The 22,248-nt window shown below is 41.2% G+C and overlaps 1 protein-coding gene across 5 annotated transcripts in view; it reads left to right on the top strand.

The window, feature by feature from the left end:
- LOC117083389 (kalirin) overlaps positions 1-22,248 on the top strand; it is a 499,428-nt gene that overhangs the window by 421,613 nt on the left and 55,567 nt on the right. For all 5 annotated transcript variants that reach the window (XM_033210973.1, XM_033210972.1, XM_033210971.1 and 2 more), the window contains exons 20-25: positions 2,076-2,191; positions 2,679-2,801; positions 11,639-11,821; positions 13,058-13,176; positions 18,328-18,394; positions 18,960-19,069. In XM_033210973.1, the coding sequence (XP_033066864.1) occupies positions 2,076-2,191; positions 2,679-2,801; positions 11,639-11,821; positions 13,058-13,176; positions 18,328-18,394; positions 18,960-19,069 (718 nt within the window). The remainder of the gene's footprint in view (positions 1-2,075; positions 2,192-2,678; positions 2,802-11,638; positions 11,822-13,057; positions 13,177-18,327; positions 18,395-18,959; positions 19,070-22,248) is intronic.

Raw genomic sequence — 22,248 nt, 5'->3', positions numbered from 1 at the left:
TATGGCTGCATAACAAACAAAAAATTCAATGATATCCAACTGTAAGCATATGTTGTTCAAGTGGCTGTGCATTGGCTGGGGAGCAGCATCTCAGTTGGGCTCAGCAGTGCGGTTGTGCTTCAGGCTGCAAGTCTGGCTAGCTTGGCTCCTTCACTCCAGGTAAGGTCTTGTTTGCTCCACGTGTATTTATTCTGGGACCTGGGTTGAAGGGGCAGCAGTTACCCAGGAGAAGTTCCTATAGTGGTGATAGCAGAGGTATAAGGAGCAAAGTTAAGTCTACAAATACGTTTCAAGGCCCTGCTTCTGTTTTATCTGTTAACAACTCATTTGCCAGAGCAAGTTATGTGGCCAAGCTATGTGGCCAACATGAGTTGGGGAGTGAGAAACTGTACTTGCCTCTTTGGGAAGGAATGAAAAAGTTACATGATAAAGGCTTAGATACAGGGAAGGGTGAATAATTGGACCCATAAAAGGTTGGGCACACTGGCTCATGCCTGTAATCCTAGCACTTTGGGAGACGGAGACAGAGGCAGGAGGATCACTTGAGCTCAGGAGTTTGAGACCAGCCTGCGCAACATAGTGAGACCCTGGTCTCTACAAAAAAAAAGTTTACAAATTGGCTGGGTGTGATGGCGTGTGCCTATAGTCTCAGCTACTCAGGTGGCTGAGGTGGGAGGATCACTTGAGCCCAGGAGGTTGACGCTGCAGTGAGCTATGACTGCACTCCATCTTGGTGACAGAGCCAGACCCTGTCTCAAAAAAAAAAAAAAAAAAAAAGCACTTAACCTAAAAGATGAAAAACACATCCTATCCTCAGAAAGCTAAACTTGGCTGGGGAGGTGAGAATGAAGGGGTATGAAAAGTACATAAAATCAACAAAAACTTCTCAGTGCAAGCACTGCACTTCAGGTTGTGCCATCTTCATAAAGCACAGAAACTTGTACTTTATAGTCCCAGTAATGTGAGAGACCAAGGTGACTAACAACTCAGGCTCTGAAGTCAGATCTGGCCTGAATCTGAACTCTGCCCTTTCGTATCTGAACAACCCTGAGCTAGTTACCCTCCCTACGCTTTCTCAAAAGCTTTCTCTAAACCTCAGTTTTCTCATCTGTATAATGGAGATAATAATGGTGCATGCATTGTGGGGTGTTATGAAAATGAGTGTCTTCCACATACTGAGTATGTGATAAATATTATTCATATGGTTGTTATTATATATTTTGTTAATATCTAATATGGCAACAGGAAGCAGGAGGAAGACATAAAATAAATTTTATTGCTTCCAGCATAGAACATACTATTTAAAATGCTTAAGACATCTATCCACGTACCCAGCTACTCCTGAAACAACAGAAAACTTAGGGAAATAGCATGGACTGAATACCTAACCATGGCCCACTTGCTGTGCTATATGCCTTGTGTAGACACTCTCATTTAACATCACTTTTAGCTTTTCTTATGATCACATCCAAAACAACATGGGCCCAGAGACAACATGAAGACATAATTCCAACACAGCTTCCCTGTGCCCACTATTTAGAAGTGTTTAAATCAAGGCTGTGCCATTAAAGTGCTGTGTGCACAACCTCTTGTGCAGGTCCAAGAACATGGTTCATGATGTGGGTTGTCAAGCCAGTGACACCAGCCCTCATTGCACTATAAATCTCCTGCCTCTCTTCTAATGAGTCCTTAAGAATGACTGAGATTCCTGTCAAGGTCCACCCATGCTCATTAGACTCTTGGGGCCAATTGAATTAGTTGCTTCCTAAGATTTCTTAGAACCAAGGACTAATTTTGCTATAAAGAGAATCGGGGTCATTTGTAAGTCACTGGTGTTATATTCTTCCCACATTAGTTGATGGAAGTCTCATCAATGGGCTCTCACCCTAGACTCCTCGACCTTGCTCCTTTCTAGGAAATCCTTTCTGTATCCAGCTTTTGCTCCCTTTCTTCTGATGCTGGATTAGTCTCGTGGGGATGCTTGAAATCACAGTCATGGTCACCTGGCACCTGGGCCATGGGGCTGAAGGGGTTGGTTGGATTGTGCCCATCATATGTATCTCCTCTGCCCACAGCCATCCTGAGTGAGCTCCTGCAGAGGGAGAATCGCGTGCTGCATTTCTGGACCTTGAAGAAGCGGCGGTTAGACCAGTGCCAGCAATATGTGGTGTTCGAGCGCAGCGCTAAGCAGGTTGTCCAAAGCTTTCCCTGGCTCTATCTCAGTTCTGGGGAGCATACAGAGGCCCAAAACCAAGGCTTAATCCAGAAGAGGACCACCGCAGCAAATTGGGGATGGGAGTGGGGAATAAAGAGAAAAGAAAGCAGGGTGTCACTTGTCAGCAGTTCAGCATTTATCAAGCTCTCTGTTTTGAGTTTGGTAACAGGAGATGTGAGGAAATGCTAGGTCACCCACTATGCCCCTAATTCATGGATGATATTGGGCCTGGCCTAGAAGAGTCCCCAGTCTACTGGGGGAGACCCTCTCTTTCCTGGTAAGTGTACCAAATCAGGGGAGGGCTCGTTCCTAAAAAACAACTCCAGAGCTACATACCAATCAAATTGTGTCAGTGTTTCCTGGGTCCATTAAGTTGTCCCAACAATAACCTTCACTGTAATATAGCGTGTCTTCTACTGACAGCTGCCTTTTGGGGGACTGGATGGGTTGTTTCCTCCCATAGGCACTTGACTGGATCCAAGAAACAGGTGAATTTTACCTCTCAACACATACCTCCACTGGAGAGACCACAGAGGAGACTCAGGAACTGCTGAAAGAATATGGGGAATTCAGGGTGCCTGCCAAGGTAGGAAACATCCCAGACCCTTCCCCAAATCCACCCAGAACTCTCCATTCTGGCCAATTTCACATTATGGAAGCAAAGACAGCTTCTGTAAGCAAAAATACCTGGCTGCAGAGGCAAGGGGGAAAGCATGTAAATGTCCTAAAGGATTGTCTCCAGAAACCTGAGTACCCAAAGAATTGCAGCTGCTGGGTAGAGCAGCTGTATGCAGGAAGTCAACTGCTATATACTGTGCTTCCAGATACTTATCTTCATGCTCCAGGTTCTGGGATCTGCTATATTCTTTCAGACCAAATCAGGGAAAAGGGTGTATTCATGTAAAAATGTTGCCTGTGCATGTGAACACTGCACATATCCACATATTCTTGCAATTTGAGTGGCTTGGGAAGTTCACCTTATTAGAAGGGCCAGTGACTATATGGGTACACAAAACAGGTGAATTTCTCCTTTTCTGAACTATTTCCATCTGGCCTCAAACCTGCTCATGAGCTAGGCTGGGTCTCTGGGGAGCAAAATTTGCAAGGATGTACATACCAATTCATACCAAGATTGTGGGGAATGCCATAATAGAAGGAAACCTGGTTTTCATCTGTTTTCACAGCCAGGATTTGATCTGAGGATGCTTGGGTTTGAATGAAAATCTGATCTGTCTCAAGTTCCTCTTTGTAGTGTCCTCATCTCTCACACGGGGCTCCTTACCACATAGGAGCCATTTTTGGCATACTTCCACACATAGCAGACGCTCTTCCCAGGTTGAGAGATGCTCTTGTTGGGGTCAAGGTGGGAAACATCCTATCCAGAGATCCCTCTGACACTATAAGGAATGTTCCTCTGGTTTGGTGTGACAAAATTAGACCCTTAGCCTCATTCCTGAGCTGATATTTCAGAAGTGGTTATCCACTTTATGAATCTTTTCCTAAGATCTCTCAACTTTGGGGAGCATCTCCCTGCATCCTTGTGAGCTTTGGGCCTTTTTGCCTAATGCGAAAAGCTATGAGCACAGATAAGAGACTCATTTCAGTACCAGCAAAAGCAAACAGCACAAAGAAGGTGGCAGATGCACAGAACCCTATTCAAATCCAAATTAAAATGGCTTGTGAATTAACAAGTTTGGCTCTATCCACCCTTCTCCAAATAGGGTCGATAATGAGCCATTAACAGGATGAATAGTATGAGATCCATTGGTGTTCCTATCTGCATAGGGTGGATCACAGCAGTTACCCAGAACTTCATAGGATCAAAATCTTTCCATAATCAAAGGGGAAATGTGAAGAATTATTCGGTCAGTCTTATTCATCCTACCTTTGTAACCTTCTTCACATATTTCTCCTCTTTTCATTCACATAGCAACTACCCTAAGCTGTAGTAGCTTCCTAAAGGGATTGCATGCCTTTGGCCTTTCCTTCCTTCCTTCCAATCCACCCTGCCCTTCATTGCTGTTCATCTTTAAAATGCTGCTTTGGTCACATAACCACCCAGATCAAGAACTTTAATGATTTTCCAATGCCTTTAGGATAATGCTCCACAACTCTACAGCTGTGCCACCCTACCTCCCCGGCTTTATCTTCAATTATTATTTTATGCAGAGTTTATGCTCCAGCGGAATGGATGTATTCTCTTACCCTCTGAGAGATACATCTTATACTTTTTTGTCTATGTGCCTTTTTCATACATTTCTGCCTGGAATACTCTTCCCTTCCCTCTAGTTTGTGCTTTTTAAGAGGAACACCCCCCCTTTCCACTCTAGAGCCTCCTCCTCTATGATCCTTCCCACATGCCAGGATATGATCCAGCTCATCCCTGCACTATAGCCCTTGTCTGTATAACCCTTCACCTGGGCCGGGTGCGGTGGCTCACGCCTGTAATCCCAGCACTTTGGGAGGCCAAGGCAGGCGGATCATGAGGTCAGGAGATCGAGACCATCCTGGCTAACGCGGAAACCCCGTCTCTACTAAAAATACAAAAAATTAGCTGGGTGTGGTCACGGGCGCCTGTAGTCCCAGCTACTCAGGAGGCTGAGGCAGGAGAATGGCGTGAACCCTGGAGGCAGATCTTGCAGTGAGTCGAGATCAGGCCACTGCACTCCAGCCTGGGCAACAGAGTTGGAGTGCAGTGTTTTGGACTCCATCTCAAACAAACAAACAAACAAGCCCTTCACCTGGCACAGACCATCTCTCCTCCAGTAATCTATGCAATGTTATCTCCTATATAAGCCAACAGAATACTTAAAGACGAGAACCACACTATTCATCCTGAGTTCCCTAGGTTACCTGACTACATTTTACACATTCAAAGGGGGCTACAACCATTCAGGAACATAAGGAAAAAAGGAAGTTTGAGTAGATTCAGCCCTTCTCATTTATATTTAATATGAATCTTCTACTTTGGCTGCCTTTGTTCTCTGTCCCTCCCGACATAACTATCATGTTCCAAATCTCAGGGTTATTCATATTAGAATATCTACAGGATAACAAACCCAGCTGAGGAGCTTCTGATTAGAGGCAGCAGCGTCCTGCCTCACCCTAGTCCCACTTTCCAGAGGGAAACCTCTTCTAATCAGCTGTCTTTAATTATAATGTTTATAACCAATAAAATGAATTTGAAATGGAGACCAAATTGACCTTTAGCCACAAGAGAATACATATGGTGGCCCTTATGGTTGAATAGGGCAACGGAGTGCATTGAATTTAATAATATTCTGGTCCAAAGGAAGAACACTGGATATAGAAAGATACTTTCTATGTAAAAGCTCACAAATGTAAGAATAAAAATGAAATAAAAAGAGTTTGAATGAGGAAAAAAGGAAAACATAATTCTCAAGGTGTGGTATGCCTATAGACAGTCCATTAAAAGAATAGAAAGGGTATTTTCCTATTATGGGTTTCAAAATGTATAAGGGGTCAAGGCACACAGTGATGGGAAAGCTTAGTCATCATGACATTTGGAAGAACTCCATTTCTTCTAAAAGCAAAACTTTTTAAAGATGATTTCGTTTTTCATTTTTTACAAATTCCATGGTTTTTACCATATTCACAAGGTTGTGCAAACATTGCCATTGTTTAGTTCCAGAACATTTTCATTACCCTAGAAAGAAACCCTATGCCCATTAGCAGTCACTCTGCATTCCCTACTGTCCTTAACCCGTGGCAACTACTCATCTGCTTTCAGTCTCTATGGGTTTGCCTGTTTGGGCATTTCATATAAATGGAATCATATAATATGAGATCTTCTGTGACTGGCTTACTTCCCCTACCCTAATGCTTTTACGATTCATCCATGCTATCAGCATGTATCAATCCTTTTTTCCTATTTATTGCTAAATAGCATGCCATTTCATTGATATACCACTTTTTGTTTACTATTCATCAGTTGATGGACATTTGGGTTGTTTCCAGCTTTTGGCTGTTATGAATAATGCTGCCAGAAACCTTTATATTCAAGTTTTGGTGTGAACATATGTTTCAGTTCCCTTATGTGCATACCTGGGAGTGGAATGGCTGGGTTATATGGAGTTCTACTATGTTTAACTTTTTGAGGAACTGCTAAACTGTTTTTCAAAGCAGCTGTACCATTTTATACTCTCACCAGCAATTTGTGAGGGTTCCGATTTCTCCACATCCTCACCAACACTTGTTATTGTGTCTTTTTATATAGCCATCCTAGAGGGTGTGGAGTGGTATTCATTGTGGGTTTTGATTTGCATTTGCCAATGGCTAATATGTTAAGAAAATACTTTTTTTTTTTTTTTTTGAGACCGAGTCTCACCCTGTCGCCCAGGCTGGAGTGCAGTGGCCGGATCTCAGCTCACTGCAAGCTCCACCTCCCGGGTTTACGCCATTCTCCTGCCTCAGCCTCCTGAGTAGCTGGGACTACAGGCGCCCGCCACCTCGCCCGGCTAATTTTTTGTATTTTTTAGTAGAGACGGGGTTTCACCGTGTTAGCCAGGATGGTCTCGATCTCCTGACCTCGTGATCCGCCCGTCTCGGCATCCCAAAGTGCTGGGATTACAGGCTTGAGCCACCGTGCCGGGCCAAGAAAATACTTTTTTAAGCTGGTAATTTCATCTCTGAAAATGAAGGAATCCATGAGATAAACTGGACTTAATTCATCTTGACAAAAGAAAATTAAGCAGTAATGAAAGCAACTGGAGCCTTAGCTGAACTAAATTATGTTTTCTTGAGATTCAGATAGCAGAGAAAGGGAATGCTGGGGTTGTCAGATAGTACTTTAGACTGAGAGAGGTAGAGTCTAAACAGTTCAGATAAAAGATAGGCATGATTCTATTTCTGAGACTCTTTTTGTTTTAGATGGAGTTTCACTTTAGTCACCCAGGCTGGAGTATAGTGATATGATCTCTGCTCACTGCAATCTCCACCTCCTGGGTTCAAGTGATTCTCCTGCCTCAGCATCCCAAGTAGCTGAGATTACAGGTGCTTGCCACCAGGTCTGGCTAACTTTTGTATTTTTGGTAGAGACAGGGTTTCACCATGTTGGCCAGGCTGGTCTTGAACTCCTGACCTCAGGTGATCCACCTGCCTTTGCCTCCCAAAGTGCTGGGATTACAGATGTGAACCACTGTGCCTGGTCTTTCTGAGACTCTCAAGTGGAATATAGTTCACATGTGATGGAAAGTTTTGAAAATTTTGATTCTTTTATGTATACTAACAATCCCCTGCTGAATGAATCCGAAGGTGTATTTCAAGAAACCTATTCACCTGCACAAGGAGCTCAGTAAATTTGTGTCTACAAAAAAAATGATAAGAAATATCAATATTTCTTATTATCTAATTAAAAGGAATATCAATAATGAAAGGCAAATATGGAAGATTATGAGATTATAAGATTACTATCAAGAAGGCAAAATCTTAAAGTCTTGTAAAATGTGCTGAAGTCAAAAGGGCTTTAAAAAAATTTATTCAGAGTGAGGCTCACTATTAGAGGAAGATCATAACCAAAGAAAAAAAGAAAGGAAAGGAGGAAAAGAGAGAGTGGGGAGGGAAAGAGAGGGGAGAGAGAGAAAAAAATAGAATTACTACACCCCTCTTTTGAACCCCTGTCTTTTCCAGCAGGTAACTAGAATTCAAAGTGGAAAGGCAAAACATAAATTAGGGGACACATGAAGCCCAAGTGAGCTCTCAGGTCTAGATTTCCAGGCCCAGATGAATTATGGTCCCCAAAGTTTCCCTTTTAGCCACAAGATCTTGTCCATACTTCCGAACCTTTCATTCAAGAACTGCTGCAGTCTGACCCCCATTTTATTAGTTTATATAAGTTACTGTCTTTGGAGGAAAGATTTGAGTTTCAAATGGACATAGGTTGAACGAGAAAGATACTGTATGGCCGTGTGTGGAAATAAAGAAGATAGAAGCAATGTGTCTGAACCTCCCAGAAATCCAGAAAAAGCTCAGTGACTCAGCCCCATGGGAAGAGCAAGAAATGTGGCGCAGTGTCACCTCTGGAGATGAAAACTGGAATGTTACCCGAGACCAAGGGTGTCTCAAGCAGCCACATCATCTGGTCATCGTCTGAGAGCAGAGGACCAGAATCTGTGTAATGTTCTACCATTTCTATACCACACCTTCCTTTTTCTTCTTCCTCTCTGCTTTCTGTGATTTCACTTCTACTCTGCAGCCAATCATCCAGATCCCTGTCTGTGCAGTTTAAATCCTCAGGGAAACAACCTCAATTGACACGGCATATTTCCAGTCCCCTATTTAGACACAGCTTTTAGGCCAGGACACCTCAGAAGTCACTGGCTGCATCTTGTTTGGCTGCCCCCATAAGAAAACTTTTTATCTCTGATCTCAAAAGCTGTGACCAGGCATTTAGCAGGTCATGTGGTGCCACCACAATCACCAATTATAAGAAACCATTTCTGAATACTCCCAGTGGGGACTGTGGCCATGGTTGGTATCTCAGTGCACTTATCCAATTCATGGGCCAAATTTATCATCTACTTCCTCCCAATAAAAATCTTCAACTCTTGCTGGTCTAGCTTTACTCACCTCCAAACACAAGATTTGCTCATTCCTTCAGTCAACATTGATGGTATGCCTACTATTTTCTAGACACTGGAGATATACAAATGAATGAGATGTAACACTTACCTTTTAGGGTTCATGGTCTAATGAAGGAGACATATATGCTAAATCCATGTGATATATGCTAAAATACAAGCATGTATGTGATACTGTGGGAACACTGGGAAGGGCATTTCCCACTTGTGTTTTGGGGAGGAGAGGAGAGGAAAAAGGGCATTGGATCGAGAGTGGGGGTGAGTAAGAACCACTTGTCCCAGCAGGAAGGGCATGCGACATTCAACATGGCTGCAGTGTAGGGAATGGAGAGCAGTGGAAACAGGGCTGCTACAAAGGTAGGTGGAGCCACATGAGGAAGGGCGTGTCTACACTTCCCTCCACCTACTTCCTAAGGATGCATCTAAACTCATTTTACTGTCTCTTTGCTCCTCTAGTCCCCACACATACCTAGAATACTCTTGGTCACAAACCATTTGCTTTGCTGACTCTGAATCACAGTTTTGATGCTTTAGGATATAATTTTCTCTGATAGAGCTGCCCTAGTATGGCTACTGCCACCAGCTGGCTGTAAAACCCTTTCTCATAGGTGTAGTCACTTTACCAATAGCAGAGAATATGTATTTCCAAGACTTTTCCATTAAAAAAAAGATCTCTGTTTTAAGTAAATAGAAAACCAAAGAAAATTGTTTTCAGGAAAAATAAAAATAAAAAATACCCTACATGCAATAAGGTGAAAGTCCCCAGGATCCTTAGACACTGGAGATAAATAAATGAATAAGATGATTAAAAAGAGGGATTCAGTAATTCTAGTTTAGATAGAATCGAGTAGATTTTCATGGCTGAGGAAATGTTTCTGCTATCCTCACACCCACCTCCTTTCCTTCACACCAAAGCTCTTGCCCTTTATCTTCCAGTATCGGCACCAGCCTACTGTCCCGAGATAGAGAGGCTCCATGTGCTGAGTGAGCTACTGGAGAGCTGGATCCCTGGTCCTTGGTCCCTGGCCATGTGTGCAGCAGGCAGAGCACTCTCAATATGCCTCTCTGACACCCTCTTTCTCTGGCATTTCTTGGGAGGGTTGGTCTCTCATGGGAGGGGCTGTAGATGGGCCTGGAAGGAACAGGTGGGGTGAGGATAGTAGAATAAAGAAAGAAGGGCTCTGTTGTTTTTTCTACTGTTGCTCCAGTTCTGCCTCAGTTTCCCTGTTCTGCCTCAGTTTCCCTGTTACCTAGATTATAGCATGGTTTAAACCTTGGACCTACTTTCCTCCAGTCCAAAAGATAATTTTCCTTCTTAGAATACTATTTAAATGTTCTTTCCTTTTCCTGAGCAATTTTAGAGTTTGAAAACCCAAACTTAAGATAAAAAAATGGGTAGCAGTCCACTAGTTGGGTGTCTCTCTCATTCCCGTGACTTACCCAGCTTAAGTACTACCTCTCCATGAGACCTCTGCTACCCATGCCTGTCCGCCTTCATTTTCCCCTTTTAAAATTCCTATAGTATTAACTCTACATTCTCCCATTTTGACATTCAATTACATAATACTCTGAGTTATTTAACTACTCTGTGTGAAATGAAGAATTTTTTTTTCCTTTCGTTTGACCCCCAAGCCCGGTCCTATAGCTCTTTACACAGTACTATGGACCAAGTAGGTATTGAACAAACTCTTGGTAAAAATGAAATTGACCCAGTAAACATCTGAGTTCCACTTTACCTAGTCCTGTAATAGATGATGGCTTCATTAACCTCTTTCTCCTGCTGTCTAATGGAAACTAAAGACAAGATTCTGGTGGTGACAGGGACAGAGTTAACTCTTAAATCTGCTCATTGTATTTATTTAGATCCTGGCATGTGCCAACTTACATGAGGTTTAGAGCTGGTACAGTGGAGGGGGCAACCAGGAACTAAAGGGCAGAGACAAATAGGCTCGTTTGCTTACTGGTAGTATGAAGTTGGACCAGCCCTAAGCCTCTCTAAGCCTCAGATTTTTTTCATCTGTGGTTCAAAGAGACCTGCATCACTTCCCTCCACCTACTTCCTAAGGATGCATCTAAACTCAAATGGCTTTCAGATACAGTAACACACTGTGTAAATTAGTAAAGCATATTAATATAAGAGATTCTTACATCAATAATAATAATGGCCAATGTTTATTGCTTACTGAGTTCTTACTGTGTTCCACTGTACTAAGCATTCTACGTTTACCAACTCATTTAATACACCAACCCTCTGAAGTAGGATCAGCCCTCCATATCTACAGGTATCGCATCCATGGAATCAGCCAGCTGTGAACTGAAAATGTTTTTTTTCAAATGGATGGTTGTGTCTGTACTGAACATATACAGACTTTTTTGTTCTTGTCATCATTCCCTAAGCCATACAGAATAACAACTATTTACTTAGTATTTACATTGTATTAGGTATTGTAAGTAATTTACAGATGATTTGAAGTGTTCCTGAGGATGGGTAAGTTATAAGCAAAAACTACACCATGTTTTATAAGGAACTTGAGTATCTGGATTTTGGTATCCATGGGGGGCCCTGGAACCAGTTTCCCCCACCCCAGCACTGAGGGATGACTATAATATTATGATTCCCTTTTTGCAAATGAAGAAACTGAGGCACAGAGGGCTTGAATAACTTGCTCAAGATCTCCCAGTTAGTAGTAACAAAGCTGGGATACATACCCAGGTAGTCAGCTATGAGGTATCTATGACTGCTTTACACAGGAAGAGAGAATTTGGGATGAAGGGACAGGAGAATAAATGTAATCCAGTAACTTAAGGCCATCTTTTGGGGCAGCAAACAAAGGAGAAGGTGAAGCTTCTGATTCAGCTGGCCGATAGCTTTGTGGAAAAAGGCCACATTCATGCCACGGAGATAAGGAAATGGGTGACCACGGTGGACAAGCACTACAGAGATTTCTCCCTGAGGATGGGGAAGTACCGGTACTCCCTGGAGAAAGCCCTAGGAGTCAACACAGAGGTAGGCAGGGGTATTGCCCTTTGGGATATCCTCCCTTCTCATTTCCCTGAGCACCACTGCCCTCATCACCATGGAAGAAAAGCATGTTTCCAGAGCAGCTCTTCTGAGCTGTTGACCCCTAGAGCACCTGCCTTGTGTGGCTTTTCTAGTGGGGAGTGTGCTGGGTGGATATTGCTGATCCTTTAACCTCCAGTCCCCTGTGATTAGTACTCTATACATTACAAAATCAACTGGCCAGTAGTAGGGCCTATGGCTACAGAACAGAGTTTTTCTCTGTGTAGACTTTGAGAACGAAAAGCTTTATCTTAGCTTCATAAATACCATCTTCTACCCAATTATGTTAATCGGCAAATGATTAGAGTGCCCAGTATATATAATAGTGCTCTTTCAAGAGTAAGGGGTGCAATTTGTACAAGAGTTATTTGACATTTCAACAGAACAGAGGTACAATTTGCCATGAACCAGGGAAGACGAACTTTTAATCTCTTCTTTATAATAGGGGTTAGTAACCTGTGAATTAAGAGCTTAATACAGCCTGGCAATTTAATCCTAGGATGTCTAATTCTTAAATCTTCAAATAGGCTCATGATCTGAAGCAGAGCAGCCTGGAGAGTGAAGTGGCCAAACCACCTAAAGTTGAGAGAGTTAATGTCTCCCCCAGGCTTTAATCTGTGAGTTTTTATCTAGGAAGTTCCATCATATATAAATACCAAATGGTGGTTAAAATTAGTAGGGATGAGCAATGAGAAAGTTCAGTCATTGTTCTGTTATTTAGCTTTCTGTTTCCAAGGGAAATTGCTTGTTTAAATAAATATATTTGGTTTTATTATTTTCTTTTGACAAATGAAAGATGTTTTATATCTTTATGTGTTTTTGTTTCACATCTATTTTAAATGGTTAAGAATCAGTCTTAGACCAATTTATGAATGTGTTTAGATTTAATTAGGACCAAAGGCCTTGGGGAAATAGACACATAATTATCAAATGTGTTTATTGTTTTTTCTTACTGTGGATATTTACCCTAAACATTTGACCTGAACATTCTATTTCTCTCTTATTTGAAAAAATAATAATGATCCCATGAAGAACAGTGCTTCTGGGTGTGAGTCTGTAAGATCCCTCATGTTTTTATCCTCCATTGTATCCTTTTTTCCCCCTTTTACCACCTCCCTCAACTCAAGTGAGTTGCTTTCCCAAAGCATCACAAGGTGACCTTTGTGATCCCTCCATGTGCAGGATAATAAGGACCTGGAGCTGGATATTATCCCAGCAAGCCTTTCGGATCGGGAGGTCAAGCTGCGGGACGCCAACCATGAAGTCAATGAAGAGAAGCGGAAGTCAGCCCGGAAGAAAGAGTACGTGTTGGCTTCCACTGCGCTAACTGGCTCCCCGTGACTGTGGTGGGCTTTCACCGCCGCTTGTCCCTTTGGATAGCTTAATATGTCCTCGTGGCCACCTACAGGGATTGGGATGGACAGACATAATGTTTGCATTGAGAATATGAGTTCCCTCTGAAGGCTTTGAAGTCTCTCCAGTCTGTCCTTCACCTGAATTATCTTCATTTATTAGTAACTTCCTAGACAAAACCTTCCTCATAGATCATCACATTGTACTTAACAATGTCAAAACTCAACATGGAACAAATCAAATATTTTTTCATCTCCTCCAAATTTTATTCTCCTTTCTGATTTTCTTTTTTTAACATTTTTTAATTTTTTTTATTTTTTGGGACAGAGTCTCCCAGTGTCACCCAGGCTGGAATGCAGTGGCATGATCTCAGCTCACTGCAATCTCCGCCTCCTGGGTTCAAGCAATTCTCCTGCCTCAGCCTGCCGAGTAGCTGGGATTACAGGTGTGCACCACCATGCCTAGCTAATTTTTGTATTTTTAATAGAAACAGGGTTTCACCATGTTGGCCAGGCTGGTCTCAGACTCCTGACCTCAAGTGATCTGCCCACCTCAGCCACCCAAAGTGCTGGGATTATAGGCATGAGCCACCATGCCCAGCCTCTCTCTTCTGATTTTCTAATTCCCATTAATAGTGTCACTAATCTTCTAGTTTTTTCTGGATTATTTGCAAAAACTTCCCACAGCTTTCCTGCAGCTGGTCCCTGCCCAATTCACCTGCACAGTGATGCCAGGTTTACCTTTCTGGAGTACATTTTATTATTGCTAATACCAATACTCTCCTGCCACCAACACCTACACTTTTTATGTCCTAAACATTACATAAAGTGCCTTTACACACATTTTCTCTTTGTATCTTTCTATCAGTTCTCTCAGGCAGCTAGGATTATTCCCATTTTACATATAATAGGACTTAGAAAAGTCAAGTAACTTTCCCCAAACCACACAGATGGTGAGCAATGAAGCCAGAATTTAATCTAGCTTTGACTCTTCAACATTCTTTGATTTCTTTCCATTATGTCTGTCACCAGCTTCAAATTGTAGATGGTTTGCTACAACCCCCAGAATAATGATAAAAATCCTCAAGGTACTATCCTTTGGTCTCATCTAAGTCAATTTTACTTCAAAATACTTCCTAGTTCAGATCACACCCTTCAGTCAGATCATTTTCACTGACTCCTCTCAGGTCTAAGAATAAATTGTATATAATTGAGAATGCTCTGCTAGCCAGGCGCAGTGGCTCACATCTGTAATCCCAGCACTTTGGGAGGCCGAGGCAGTCGGATCACCTGAGGTCAGGAGTTTGAGACCAGCCTGGCCAACATGGTGAAACCCTGTCTCTACTAAAAATACAAAATTTAGCCGGACGTGATAGCACACACCTGTAATCCCAGCTACTTGGGAGGCTGAGGCAGGAGAATTGCTTGAGGCCGGGAGGCAGAGTTTGCGCCACTGCACTCTAGCCTGGCGGACAGAGCAAAACTATGTCTCAAAAAAAAAAAAAAAGAGAGAGAGAGAGAGAATGCTCTCCTTTCTCTTTGTTATTTTCCTTTTCGTTTCCCGTCCTTTTTTTCCTATTTGGTTTTATTTTGCTCTCTGTAAGTCCTATTGATTCTTTAAAATCTAGCTCATATCATATGCCTCTATAAATCCTTTATCTACAACCCCCACTGTCATTGGCCCATCCTTTTATGAACTCCTTTACTTCTTTTCTGTACCAATTCCCATTTTACTTATTCAACCAATTCCTAAGCTAGATTGTATGCTCCGTGACAATAAGAAGTATTTTATACTCTCTTGTATGAATCAAGGGACTAGAGAATAATGAAGATAATGTAATTATTGATCAAGAAAAGCTTATAGTCAGGCAGGGCCCAGTGGCTCATGCCTGTAACTTTGGGAGGCTGAGGTGGGCAGATCACCTGAAGCCGGGAGTTCGAGACCAGCCTGGCCAACATGGCAGAAACCTGTCTTTGCTAAAAAAAAAAAAAAAAAAATACAAAACTTAACCAGGCATGGTGGTGTGCACCTGTAATCCCAGCTACTCAGGAGGCTGAGACATGAGAATCCCTTGAACCCAGGAGGCAGAGATTGCCACGAGCTAAAATTGCTCCACTGCACTCCAGCTTGGGTGACAGAGCAAGACTCCATCTCAAAATAAAAAAAGGAAGGAAAAGAAAATCTTATGGAATATAATTGGATATAGAAATTAAAACCTTGAGGGAAGGATAGGACGTTATTTAAAATCACAAAACAAATAAGGACTGTAACATCAATTTCTTTACTTGAAGTTCAGGGATACACCATTGGGCCAGAAGAAAATAAGGCATGCTTTAGGAGGCATTCCAGTATCAGATGGTCCCTGCCCTGACTTGATCTAGGTATTCAGATTTCAAAAGGAAGAAAAAGATGCTTGGAAATTGGTCCAGTGAGTGAACCGTAGATGTTAGAATGTAAAGCTGCCACCTAAGTTTACTCCTAGGTCAGCAATAGCCCATGAGGAGATGAGGCAGAGGAAAATAGGCAAGAAGAGAGTAGAGGATGCTGAGATTCCAACATTTTGGAAGAATCTGAAGTAGCTGAGGTTTTCATAAATTGAATTCTGTTTTCTCAGAATAAGAATGAATAGGGACCAGAATTCATTTAGCAAGCTGGAACCAACTTATCACTAGATTCCTGCTTTGCTCCCTAAGTATCTCAGCACCACTTTCAGAAACGTCCTGACTCCAGGTAGGCAAAACACATTTTTCTTTTTTGGTTGTTTAGTAGGAAGTTGTCTACCGACATTTCACTCTAATCAAGAATTACAGGGCATTGGACAGGGTAAGCAATGAACCGTGCCCATCTCATAAACCATTTCTTGACACTAATTCGTTTATGCTGGCTGGGGTTACAAAGTAACACATATCTGGAGATTTCTGGAGGAGTTTATGAAGAATATTTTGACACTCTGTTTGGGAATTACTAGAAAAAAAAATAGTATGTCCTAAAATTAAGAAGCTCTATGTAGTTTATTTTATCAAGATAAAGTAGGACCACAGGTTCCTTAGAGCTGAAGAAACTAAAGCTGCTCTGTGAAGTCAGAGCTTGTTCATATGGGGAGTGGATTTGTTTGTTAGGGCTGCTGTAACCAAGTACCACAAGTTGGGTTGTTTAAAGAGCAGAATTGTGTTGTCTCACGGCTCTGGGGCTAAAAGCCTAAAATCAAGGTGTCAGCAGGGTTGATTCCTTCTGAGGGCAGTGAGGGGAGGGTCTGTTCCAGGCCTCTCTCCTTGATAGCTTGTAGATGGCTGTTTCCATGCTCATGTGACATAATCCCAGAATATATGCTCGTTTCATAAGGACATCAGTCGTTAGATCCAGGGGCCACTCTACTCCACTACTACAGTGATACTGTTTCCAAATAAGACCAAAATCTGAGGTATTGGAGATTAAGCCTTCAGCATATGAATTTCAGGGGGATCATAATTCAGCCCATATCTGGGAGGGGGATGAGGGGACTACACCTGGCCAGATCGTCCTCCTTGGTTCCTTCTGTGACAACAAATAGGCAGAAGAGATTAAAGGATGGGTGGAAAATAAAACAAAATGGGGTGGTGATAGCAGAGCTAAATTGTGAAGAAAGGCAGGTAAAACTGCAGGAAGCAGATGGGAACAAAAGAACAATTCTAGAAAACCTAAGGCAATAAAATCAAAGGCAAGTTTTCAAAGCCTGTCAGTTTATGTTCCTTCTGATCTCCCTTCTGTCCTAATTTCATAGCAATCTACAGCTCATTTAATCATGGAATGTTTCCTGAGCACCTACCATGCACTCAGCATGTTGCTTACGTGATCTTGTTTAATACTTGCAGCAATTCTGTGTGATCAGCTATTTTGTAAGTAAGGAGACTGAGACCTGGAGAGGCAAGTCCTACCTCTGGTTGTAATTCAGTTCCTATCTGTCTGACTCCAAAGCTTATGCACTTTTTACTCTACCAATAGAGTTCAATTCAAAGAATAGAAAAATATAGAATATACCACAATGAGGCCATGTATCATAAGTTTAACAATTGCCTAAGCATATTGTATTATTTAGAGGCCCAGGGAGGAGAACCTTCTCTTTAAAGATACATAACACACACTTCCCTTTATGGGGAACTGAGAAGCAGTCATTTATTACTGATTTGTACTGTGCTTGTGGTTGCGTGTTCAGTTTTCTACACATCTGTTGATGCTGTAAACAAGTCCTATTGTAAATGTATTGAACAAATAGCTAAAAGGATAATCTAGGTCAGAGGTCAGCAAACATAGACCAAATCTGACCTGCCAACTATTTGATGTAGTCTATGAACTAAAAATTATCTTTTATAGTTTTAAATAATTGGAAGAATTATCAAAAGAAGAAGAATGTTTTATAACATGTGAAAATTAGATAAAATTCAACTTTTAGTGTCCATAAATGATTTTATTGGAACACAGGCACACTTTTTTTTTTTTAACACATTGTCTTTGGCTCCTTTCACATGACAACAGCAAAGTTGAGTGGTCGTGACAGAGACCGAATTGTCCACAGAGATTTATTATCTGACTCTTTATAGAAAAATGGCTAACCCCGATCTCGGTGTGTTGGATATCTTTTCCGGGCTTTGAAACCTGGTTTATTATGGTACCAAGAACTGCTTTGGTATACATCTACAAACTCTACTGAACAGAAATCATTCTGGGAGCTATAAGAGAAATGTGGAAAACTGAGATTCAAGCTATCTAGTTGGTGAGACAGAATATAGGAACAGTCCTGCCTGCCTGTACTCACATGAATATCACCACAGAATCACAAGTATTAGTAGTAGGACTGGGGTGGAAAAGAGAGAGAATATGGACCTAGCTGGGCACAAACCTGCTAAAGGCATGCAGGGCCAATGGTCAGGAAGTATCACAAGTATCATAGGAAGATACCTGTAGGAAAGGGAAGGAATTTTGAAGAAAGAAAAAGACCTGTTGATGAAGTAGAAAAATAGGACATTTAAGAATGTCATACATGCCAGGGTGGGGAAACGAAGTTTGAAGGAGGAGAGACATTATATCTATAACCAACTAAAAGCCCATTTGTTTCCTTCTAGATTTATTATGGCTGAACTACTCCAGACAGAGAAGGCTTATGTAAGGGATTTACATGAGTGCTTAGAGGTGAGTCTTTCAGTAGTCTGTTCACAGCTATATTGGAAAAATGACATCCTTGCCAGCATCAAGTCCTCAAGTGGAATTTGGTGCTGTTGGTCTTCTCCCAGAGAGTAATGAATTAAAAAGCCAGCCAGAGGAAATCTTTCTCCTAAAGTCAACAATAATTGCAGAGAGTTTAAAGTACTTTTGAAAAGAAAGTTTAAACTTTTCTCAGACTGGAGCTAGACCCAGGAAAAAGAAGTGTATAAGGCACGTCAGTTCAAAATAAAACCATGACACAGTCAATGAACTTAAATTGGGTCTGAAAATCTGCATCCTGACCCCCCATACTCAAATTTACACACATTTCATAAATAACAAGAGACTGTGGAGTTCGTGTTCTTACTAAAGTTCAGGATAATGAAATATTCAGGTTTTATTTATTTTTCTTATGTTTATTTCACACATCACTTTTTAAACTCTACATGCATTTACAGTTTGAGCCTTGCCCCACAAGTTTGAGTGCCTGTTTATCATGTATTTTATATGGCATGCCAGGCTTGCCAGTGATGAAACTGTTACTGTCTTACAGACCTACCTGTGGGAAATGACCAGTGGTGTGGAGGAGATCCCCCCTGGGATCCTCAATAAAGAGCATATCATCTTTGGCAACATCCAAGAGATCTACGATTTCCATAACAAGTAGGTTTGTGGAGGGTCTCAGAGGTGCACACTTAGGCCGTAAAAACCAGACAACAGGGTTCCCAAGAAGTGGATCAAAGGCGATTGGTGAATCTTATCTGGTCAGTTTTCTAAGGCGGTTGCTGTTAGACTTCTTTCTTACTCACTCCCCTTTCTCTGTAATTGTCAAAAAGTCCTAGTGGAGAGTGAAGTCACGTATTCAGCAGTGCTCTTCCCCATCTCTCCTCAACATTCTCATTTATTGAGCCAGAATGAATACCAAGCTTTGAAGAAATAAAAGTAGCTTCTCCTCATTAAATCTCCTGGGAAATCCTGACATTAGAATTCATCTGCGGCTAGCCATTCCACCTTGTGGTCTTTGGGTTTTGAATTCCATTGAAGTTTTCTGTCAACCTAAATATTTCCTCCATCCTCATTTTATCTCACATTTCTAGTTTAGAGGGAAGGACATCAACTGATACTCTGTTTTGTTGGAATAAGCAGAATCGTAGGGCCCTGAAATTTCACAAGTCATTGTTTCCAACTTGATTGAAGAATCTTTCCCACAGCATACAAAACAATATGCTCCATGGTTAACAGAGGATCAGCAAAAAAATTGGCATGACTAGTTACACAACCAACCCGTAGAAATAACTGTGTTCCAAAATACAAATAGAGAGAATCTCAAGGCACAAAGAGGAACATTGGCACAAAGTCTTAGAGCTCTCAGGACCCTGCTGCAGAGCTGTGCTACGTCAGGCTAGCCGAGGCATTTACTGAGTTGTGTAGGCTTGCTGGAGATAGAAGGGCCAGGTGTACAGGTGTAGCAGCCACCCTGAGGCAAGACTCCAGAACAGCACTGTCCCATGGAGCCTTCTGCAATGATGGAAATGTTCTATATCTGCAGTGTCCAATATGCAGATATGGTGGCTAATGAACACATGAAATGTGGCTAGTGCTACTAAGAAACTGAATTTTCAATTTTATTTAATTTTAATAGATTTAGATTTAAATAGACCACAAGTAGCAAGTGGCTGCCATATTTGATATCTCAGCTCCAGAATAGCCCTGTGCTAAGAATAACCAAGAGGCAAGCAAGATTGGGTGTAAAATGATCCTGGGCTGTAATAGGTCCAGATAAGGAGTGGAGATCACTCCTCTCTCATCACCTCCTGGTTATTAATTCCTGGTATGTCATCAGATGGGATCAGTTTAAAGGAACATAATGTATGTAGCTCCCATGACATGCAAACCTTGTCAGAATATTAAAGCAATAAGCTCTAGGGAGAAAAATAACCGTTTGACTTTCTGGAATATGTGATAAAAGTTCCCAGTCTTTTGTTTTTTAATCATAAATTTTAACATTATCCATTTGGTTTTTCTGGAAATTTCCAGATATAGAAATATCATGTCCTCATGCTTATCATTGATAAGATCCCAATAAAACTATTTGATCATTGGTCCCAAATTCCATCATCTGAGCCCAGCTCAGTATCATCCCATCTCCCTCAGGATATCTGAGAAGACATTGGACTGGCAAACGGTAAGTCACGTTACCTTACTTTTCTGGCTTATGGTCTCTGGGATTTAGTTAACAAGTCTCACTTTCCCCATGTTCTTAGCAAATTGACTAACTGTGGAAGCCTAGAGATCACAGCACACACTTCCTGGGAGCCCTACATTTGCCAATAATTTGATAAGGGGAATGAATATACATTTCAAAACTGACCACTTGTAATAAAATAGCCAACATAATCATGCCTCTTACTCTGCTATCACGATATCACTGGTAAGCCATGCTAAACAGTTTTGTAGTTTTATAAATAGCTGAAAATCTACCTACCAGTTACAATATATAGTTCTAAGAAATCCTTTTAAAAAATGAGATCCAGCCACAGTACTCCAGCCTGGGTGACAGAGCGAGACTCTGTCTCAAAATAAATAAATAAATAAATAAATCAAATTAAACTATAGAGAATCTCACATGCTGTAAATTGAGGAAGAAATCCAACTATCAAGAAAACAGCTACCCAGCACATATTATCGAGTTAGAACATTATGAAGAAAGAAAAAGAAAATAACAACTAGCGGCTCAACAACCAGAAGAGATGTCACAAAAATTAAGTTCTTGTCTTTTCATAGAAGCATCTTTCTATCCTCCCTAACAACCACTTTACCTCTTGATCATATTGTTTGTAAGCCCACAGCAATTTAGAAACAGCAAATAAGAATCAAGAATGTGAGTGAGTAGTGGGATACCAGCAGCTGTCTAAAGAAGACAAACTGCAAAAACAATAGGCAATAGACCCACCCCCCCCCCAAAAAAAACTCATAATGGTCAAGGGCTACTCAGCACTGGTGCAGACCATTCTATATCCCACTATAGAGCCCAATACAGTCACTGTGTTACAGCATAGCATACTTAGCATTAGCAGTAACCCTGAGTCATGAATATGTTCTGCACTAAAGGTAAATAACTGTAGTGCATTTAGAAAGCTATTGACCAAAAATAAATTAATGGTTTAAATTATCCATAATTTAAGGAAACATCTAAGAAAATCAAGCCTCATATTAATTTCCTACAGGATCTGTGGGTTGTCTTTACTGTACTCATAATATATGCTTTCTACTTGTGTCATACAAATTTTGATTAATGAGGAAAACATAACACCTCTAAAATCTCTAATAAATAAGAGATAAAATGGCAGTTAGCCAACTTAGAAAATGCAGGAATTGTAAACGCTAAAGGACAGCTTAGAGGGGAGAACGTCTTTCACTGCGTAATCAGGTACCTGGCACATAAGTAAACATTGAGTAAATATTTGGTAGGTGAATGCATGGATGAACAAATTAAAAATAAAATTAATATTTGCAGACTTGTGGCTAATACCATTCAAGTCATAATTTAATCTTTTGTTTGTAAAAGTCTCAAGACAGAGAAAACCATTAGGTATGAATTTTTACCCCATCACTACAAGAACCATCTGGAAGAGCAAAATAACTTAATTTCTACATGAAGGAGTTTCTTGGAAGCTTCTTACTGGGTGGACCATACAGTTGTCCTAATACTTATTTATCCTTCAGAAATACTTCTCTGAAGTTGTCACTTCTCAATATGAAAAAAACTCAAAGGGTGCTTTTTAACCCCAATTGTTTGTATTATTCCAAAGTTGCAATTAAGCACTGTCTAACAGAAACAT

The sequence above is a fragment of the Trachypithecus francoisi genome, unplaced genomic scaffold (genome assembly GCF_009764315.1).
Source record: "Trachypithecus francoisi isolate TF-2019V2 unplaced genomic scaffold, Tfra_2.0 Lachesis_group0, whole genome shotgun sequence".
NCBI classification, from domain to species: Eukaryota; Metazoa; Chordata; class Mammalia; order Primates; family Cercopithecidae; genus Trachypithecus; species Trachypithecus francoisi.
Note: the sequence above shows the minus strand (reverse complement) of the source record. Positions and strands in the feature narration are given on the sequence as shown.